At 34.6% G+C, this 8173-nt stretch overlaps 1 protein-coding gene across 1 annotated transcript; it reads right to left on the reverse strand.

The window, feature by feature from the left end:
• Window positions 1-110: 110 nt before the first annotated feature.
• On the reverse strand, window positions 111-7597 carry LOC106761677 (receptor-like protein 12). Its single transcript, XM_022780518.1, has 2 exons — window positions 7487-7597; window positions 111-3644 (listed from the first exon to the last, which is right to left on the reverse strand). The coding sequence occupies exons 1-2, from the start codon at window positions 7595-7597 to the stop codon at window positions 111-113; spliced, it is 3645 nt and encodes a 1214-aa protein (XP_022636239.1).
• Window positions 7598-8173: the final 576 nt, after the last annotated feature.

The following is an 8173-nucleotide window of genomic DNA, read 5'->3' on the forward strand; positions in this document are numbered from 1 at the left end:
GGTTAAAATTGTTTATTAAAATAATAATAATAATAATAATAATAGTAATAGTAATAATAATAAAGAAAAAAATATTAATTTTGTAACATAAGGTTAAAATAAATTACCTGCTATGTTGTGTGCAATCTCTTCAAAATTTTCACTACCGTCATGACATAAAGACAATCTGATAAATTAATTAAGAATTCAAAATATGCATGACGCCAAGAAGGTATTATTAAGATTGAGCCAAACACTCCCCAAAAGCTTATAACAAATCCAATTGTCATACTTATATAATATTCACGATTGAAAATCAAATTGTCATCCTCTTGAAATTTAANNATTGGTCCTTGTCTTGCCACTCCATCAATGCACAATTTCTTTAATGGTGGTCCACAGAGATCAACATTATCTTCATATTTTGATGCATCGAAACTCTGTAATTGTGTGCCAGTTGGAATTTTTCCAGATAAATAATTATGTGACAAATCTAACATGGTGAGTCGATCGATTTGAGTAAGACTTGAAGGAATAAAACCAACAAGTTGGTTTTGTGACAAATCAAGAAATTCAAGTGATCTTAACTTTCCAACATTTGAAGGAATTTTTCCTGTCAATTGGTTTCTTGATAAATTCAATGACACCAATCCAAATAAACCCTCTATTTCTTTTGGAATTTCTCCTGATAATTGATTGCTGGAGAGATCAATGCTATTTAAAAGTGATAATCCCATGTCTGTGAACATTTGTTCTGAACCTTTCCACATCAAGATTGCATTCAAATCATATGAACTGCGACCTGAGGTAAAATTAGTGCTGAAGGAATAAGAATGACGTTGATAATCTCTCAAAGAAGTCATTTGAGCCATTGAGGAAAAGTTTTTTATACATGTAGGAATTTCTCCAGATAGGTTGTTTTGCGAGAGATCTAAGAGTTGAATGCTTTTTAGATAACAAATTTGTAACGGTAAACTCCCACGAAAATAGTTGCTTCTTAAGCTTAAAAATTGCAACTGCGATAATTCGTTCCCGATCCAATTTGGGATAGATCCTGATAATCTATTTTCTGCTATGTCTATCATCACCAATTGTGTGCAATTCTTCAAGATGGAAGGGATTTCACCTGTTAAGTTATTGTTTCTCAATAACAAAACTTGAAGTTCAACGAGTGATCCCATTGAAGAAGGAATCTCTCCTGAAAACTTGTTCTGACTCATATTTAAGTAAGTCAATGACTTAAATTGGGTCCAACAGTCTGGAATTTGTCCAGAAAATTTGTTATTTGAAAGGTCTAATTGGTATAAAGTTTCAACTACACCACTAGGGCATAAAATCGAAAACGAATTTGTGAATTTATTGTTTGATAAATCAAGAAATATTGAGCCTCGTAAAAATGGTGGAACATGACCTTCAAATTGATTTGATGCAAGACTAAGAGAATCATAATAATTCTCTATTGGCAAATTTGGAATCGTACCTTGTAAATTATTATATGAAATATCAATACGCTTCTGATTTGACAATCCATATTTTGTCCAAAACCATTTTGGAACGGTACCTGATATTCCACTATTTGAAATGTCAAGGGTGTCAAATTGGTTTTGTTTCTCTAGCCATTTGGGAAACAATGGACCAAGCTTGCAAGACCTTAATTCAATAGTATATAATTGAAAAGGCGGAGTCCAATTTTGACTAAATTCTAACGTCAGTGAGTTATCTGACAACATCAATGTTGTTAACTTTGTCATATTATAAAAATGAGAGTCAGTTAACACACCTTTCAAAGAGTTTGACGTCAAGTATAGTACCTCAAGTTCTGCTGGAAATCGAAGATCTTCAGAAATTGTCCCATTTAACTTGTTACTATCAAGGTACAATCCTTTTAATGATGGGAACATTGTGGCGAGGTTGCTAGGCAAAGTACCACTAATTTGATTCATACTCAGATCTAATTGTTGCAATGAGTATGTATAACATCCAGACAAATGATTAAATATCACTGTGAGATCTTCACTCAACTTGTTGGAAGATAAATCCAATAACTCCAATGTACATGTGTTTCCAAATGATTTTGGAACACCACCTTCTAAAGAGTTAGATCCAATTAACAACTGCTCCAAATGAGATGGCAAACTAGTCCCTTCAGGTATCTTCCCACTTAATTGATTGTCAGAAAGATCCAACACTTTTAAATTTGAAAATGCTGAAAGGTCAGGTACGGAACCTCTGATTTGATTGCTTGCCAAATTCAATTCTTGTAATGAGTATCTAGAACATCCAGACAAATGATTAAATATGACGGTAAGATCTTCACTCAACATATTATAAGACAAATCCAATAACTTCAAAGTACATGTGCTCCCAAATGATGTTGGAACACCACCTTCTAAAGAGTTAGTGCCTTCAGGTATCTTCCCACTCAATTGATTAAGAGAAAGATCCAACGTTTTTAAATTTGAAAATGCTGAAAGGTGAGAGATGGAGCCTCTGATTTGATTGGATGCCAAAATCAAATGTTGTAATGAGTATCTAACACAACCACTAGACAAATTATGAAGAATTGACGAAAGGTCTTCAGTCATATTGTTTCCATACATGTATAATGAACGTAGGGTGCATATATTCATGAATGATTTCAAATCCTCACCATTGAACAGATTTCCAGACAGGAAAAGGTGCTCAAGCGAATTCATGGCCAAGCCAAACTGATTTGACGTAATACCCTTCAAGAGGTTCCAACTTAGATCAAGCTCAACAAGGTTGGAAGTGGTGTTTGACAGCCACTGGAATATCATCGGTTGCGTGAAGGAGTTTTTAGAAAGTCTAAGGACAGAAAGGGAAGTAGAAAAATTGAAGTTGGAAGGGTTGAATGAAAGGAGGAAATGATCGGAAAGGCCACATCCAATTAAACTGAGTTCTCTTAGTTTTGGTAGCTTGGCAATGGTTCGAAGCCAGCTAGGAGAACTTTTAAAATTAGATGTGTAATCGAAGGAAAGATGGGTTAAAGAATTGAGATTATATAACCATTGATCACTAGTGACAATTTTGAGAGCACTACGATATCCTCCAAGATAGAGTTGATGCAAATTTGAAAGGTTTCCTAGTTGGGAAGGAATGTATCCTCCAAAAGAATTGCCACTGAGATCAAGATACTCTAACCGAGAGAGATTTCCAATTTCACGATGGATTGAACCATTCAAATAGTAATTTCTTGATAGATTCAAATATTTCAAATGAGAAAGAGAACTTATCTGAGTTGGAATTTGTCCGCTAAAATAAGATGAAGAGAGATCAAGATATCTCAAGTTGGTAAGAGAGCCAAGAAACTCTGGAATATTAGTGTCTTGAAAATCATTGAAACTGAGATTCAAATACTGTAAGTGTCGCAATTCCATTAACGACTTGTGGATCTCTCCGCTGATGTAACGCCAAGAGACTTCATAATAACCGCCAAGAGAAAGAGATTCACTATGCTGTCCAGGAAGGTGGAGGCTTATAATATGAGCGGTGAGGTTNNTGCAGCGAATCCCCTCCCATTGGCAACAGTCGGGAGTGGTCCAAGAGGAGAGCATGCCGAAGTCATCAACAATGGCAGCCTTGAATAGAAGAAGTGCTTCCCTCTCTTTTGGAATGCATCGGATATGGTGTTGTCCATAAGCAACCTGCAACACCACACTCACCACAAACATAAACATCATTACTTTTAGAATATTCATGATGATGAAAAAGAGAGAGTGAATAGTATAGAATTAGATTGATGTGTGTTGTGAACTTAGAACTCCCAATACCCACATTTATACTCACATTAAACTCCTTAATTACCTATTCTGCTGTTCCAAGTCGTCGTCGTGTTTGCCTGTTTTCCATTTTTATATTCATCGTATGAACTAATTTTTGTGGTCCATACATAACATTATTATGCATTTCATTAATGCATGTAAGATTTCAATAATTTTAATAATATCAATTGACTTGGAAGATGACTTGGAAAAAGACTTGTGTATTTTCATTTTAAACGACAATATTATATGAAAAAAAAATTAAAAAGTACTCTGAAAATGCATTTAGCAAGGCAATTGTTTTTTAACAAATTGTAATATTTGCAATAGCTTCTTTTATGAATAGCAAGATGGTTAATTTGACATAGAAAGAGTTCTAATTAAAACAGTCCAACAGTTTACATATGAGTAACAAAATAACGTTATTTATTTCTATGTAGAACTAAAACATATAAAATAAATGCCATTACAAAAGTTTTTAGTTTGCGCGTTTTTTTCTTATAAAAATTTGTGAAATTATTCTTGTTACTTTTGTTTTATAAATTTTTTAAGTTCTACGAAACAAATTTATGTAAATTATTAAAATCTAGATACGTAATAAGTTCGCTATGGTAAATTGTCTTAGTTACAAATTATAAAGAAATATTGACAAATCAAAAAGGAAACTTCCTTTTTTCTAAGACAACAAAATATAAATTAATTAATATTTAAGAAAACAACAGCAATTCTTTGTTACTTTTTCAAACATAAAATTTGTAAACCTTGTGAATTTCTGTAAGGACCTTAAAATATGTATATGTGTAAATATATATATTAAAAAGGATTGGGGTAGAATCTGAATTAAGTAAAAGGAGAAGGACCTTTTTAATAAAAATAATCGAAAGCAGTTTCTAGCTTTCTGCCGCTTTCTGCCAACTTCTAAAAGGCAAAAAGCTCATTTTCATTTGAACGTTCTTCTCTTTAGAACTCCAAATCCTTACCTTCTTTGTCATTTCTCTACCCTCTTCACTAATTCAGCCACTACATTGTTGTTTAGGTGACGTCCCTACGCTCCCAGAGTTGAGAGCTTCAATTTGAACCGATTGGATTTTCGATTCTGATCGGTAAGTAGTTCTACCCTTTTCCTCACTGTTTTGGGAATCTAGGGCAAGCTACATGTGCCTAGAGTACCCTTCTTTTCGTCTTTCCTCTGTCCATTCTAGCTCTAAGAGCTGTTTTTTTCACCCCTTTGGTGATCTGTAGGGTTTAGCTGCACCCTTGTAGTGAGAGGTGCCGTAGAGAACGCTACTGTGAAATCGTACTTTGCTCTGTGCTTTGAGAAACCAAGTGAGGGGAGCTAGAATAATTATGTATATTTGTTGTATAAACTGTGTGCATGATAAATTCTGAAACTGTATGTTGTTTTGGAGTGTTACTTGACATTTTGAGTATATTGTGTTGTATGCATTGAACTGTGTATTTTGTTATCTGTCTTGAGATGTATGAACTGAGGGGATGAGTTAATTTGCTATGATTGATTGGGTTGGAAATGCTGGGGTGTGTCATCCGTTATTAGAGCAATTGAGAAAAAGGGGTTAAGTGAAATTATATTGTTTTAGGCACTGTTTAGAGGAAGTGAGGGGGTGAAAATTTGAGTCAGGGGTCTGAGATAGAATGGGGTTGTTAGGACATCTTAGGCAAGTCATTTGTGACTTGTTAGGTGCATTAAACTGGTCTAAAACTTATGCATGGTGGTAGATTTAGAATTTGGTCATCTAGTTGAACAACTTGGTGTTTTTAGGCATGAATTGAATCTTAATCAACTTAAAATCGTAGTAAGAATGTTTTAAAACAATTAGATACGTTTAAGCAAGCCTTAATCACAAATTAAGGGTCTTAGAAGTTGGCTAGAAGGTCTAAAATAGGAAGAGAGGGAGGGAGATGCCCGAAATCTGCAGAACTACATTCTGCAGATTCTGTAGAGTCACATAACGCATTGGATGCGCTATGCGAATTTCGCTGGAAGGGCCTCCCATGTAGGCCCTTTTGCCTAGCGCACAAGGGGGGGTGCGTTGAGCGAAACATGTTGAGTTCGCCTTGCGCCCTGGTGCATTGCGCGATCACCGCCAACGTTTTTCACTCTTTTTCTTCTTCTGTTTGACATGTTTGATGTTGTTTGACTACTTTGGTGAATGTATGTTTATGTACTTGAATTGGATGGCTTGATTGAGGATGAACTGAACATCTCAGGGAGAGATGATTTGGAAAAATTATAAAGATGGTGTTGTTGTATGTATAACTGTTGGGAGCTTTGAAATGGTGTGTCTATCCCTACTCTCAAAGCATTGGTCATACTCAAATAGAGAAGGACAGTGTGAGTGGTGAGAGTAGAGGGAGGTCCTTGTCTATAGTCCTTGAGTTTAGACATAGACAGATTAGGGGGATTTACCTTGCATAGTGTTGGGGATGGGCCAGCTAAACTATGCAAGTGCAAAGACGACCAATAGCTAGACAGTTATACAAAAATCCGGATGAGTCGTGTTGAGTAATTGATGCATGGTGTGAATGGTATGCCTTGCTTGTTCTTTTTATATGTAATTAAGCATGATGACCTTGAATGATTGTACTGTATGTATGTTGTTTGTTTATCTAGCTCACCCTTGCATTTGTGTTGTATGTTGCTTGGGTATGCTTTCTCTTGCGATGATCATCCATTTGGATGGGAGCAGATGTGGTTGAGGAGGTCTCCTTGGAACAACTGCTGGAGGATGTTGATGCTACTGCTTAGTTCTCTTTAGGATTTCACTTCATTATCTTATATTATTTTGAGGCACTTATTAGGTTAATTTGAAAGACTTTGTTATTATTAAAAGTTTAAATTAGACCATTATGGATGATTGTAATCTTCTAATTAATCGCAATTTGCACTCTAGCTGTTCTCTTTATTTGAATGATGACACCTATTATATGATTATAATTGTTATATATATTGGGATATCACAATTTCTACTGTAAAAATGATTTAAAAGTGATATTTGTAGACATTTTCTATTTTATTTTCATCATTTTGTTTTGCATGCAAAATTACTAAATAAACACGGGATGGTATATTTTTAATTTTAACTATTTTTACGTTATATTTGAATATTTAATTTCTAAGTGTTCAATTTCCCGTTCAAATCACAGTGTTTTTCTTTTTTGTGGTCATATAAACTTCAGGCTCACTAATACTTTTCATTGTTTGTCATATCATACTTATGTGATGGGTTTACTTTACAATTTTCCAAGTTCTTCTGGGGAAAATCTCACAACACACTCAGATGTTTTTTTTCTAAAATTAAGTTTAGTATTCATTGATAATTGAAGGGCTTTAAATAACCATGATACTTACAATACTATGGAAATAAAAATAAAATCTGAAAATAAAATATCAACCATCTTGAAAATAAAATCTGTTTAATTTATCATAAAATAATATTCTACCTAGATAAATAGAAAATCATAACTATGTATCCCTATTTTATCTCTATCAAATCAAACTAAATATTACTATACCCAAAACTTATAAAATAAGATTTAAACAAAATTATTAATAAAACCCTAAAATTTTAGTTTATCCTAACAAACTGCTCCATAAACTTAAAGTCTTCCTTCCTTTCTTTCCATGTGCATCATCCCACTCCGGGTTTGCTTCTTTCAATCAAATTTGACTTCTTCTTTATCCTTATGGCCTTCTTGTCTTTTACCTTGGTTGACCTCTTTAATGTTTTGACTGACTTTGTTATGCCTGAATTCTCAATAACCTTAACCAACTCATCTCTGACCTTAGGCGATTTTTCAACAATCTTGACCGACATCTTCATCGGGTTCTTTTCAACATCTTCATCGGGTTCTTTTCAACATCTTCATCTTCCTCTTCGTCTGGTTCAAGAACACTAGATGTTTTCTCTTGTTTCTCAAGAGCCGCCTTCTTCAGCTCCTCAAGCTCAACCTTCTGTTTATTCATAATTTCATTAGCTTCATCTAGAAGCCTCCCTATTCGTTGAATCTTTTCATCTTTTCCTTTGAGTTCTTTCTCCAGGTTTTCCTTTTCCACAGTTGTTGCATCCTTTACCAAGATCACTTCATCCATTGTTGGGATCGGGCTCTCCATGTCCACTACACACGAGCTCTTTGCCATAAAATTCCACACGCTTCTTCAGCATCTTCAGTAACAAGATTTGTCTCCCCCTTTGTCTCGGTCTTGCAATACTTTGCAATATGACCAACCTATCCACAATTGTAACCCTTTCTTGATCTACACTAGTTTGCATAGTGGCCATGCTTGTCACACTTAAAACACTTAACTCTTGATCGGTCTCCTCGGCCTTTTCCTTGTCCTCGGTCACCCCAATTCTACTGACCAGTTTGCTCCTCATTATCATTCTAAAAAT

This window comes from Vigna radiata, chromosome 1, assembly GCF_000741045.1.
Source record: "Vigna radiata var. radiata cultivar VC1973A chromosome 1, Vradiata_ver6, whole genome shotgun sequence".
Taxonomy (NCBI): Eukaryota; Viridiplantae; Streptophyta; class Magnoliopsida; order Fabales; family Fabaceae; genus Vigna; species Vigna radiata.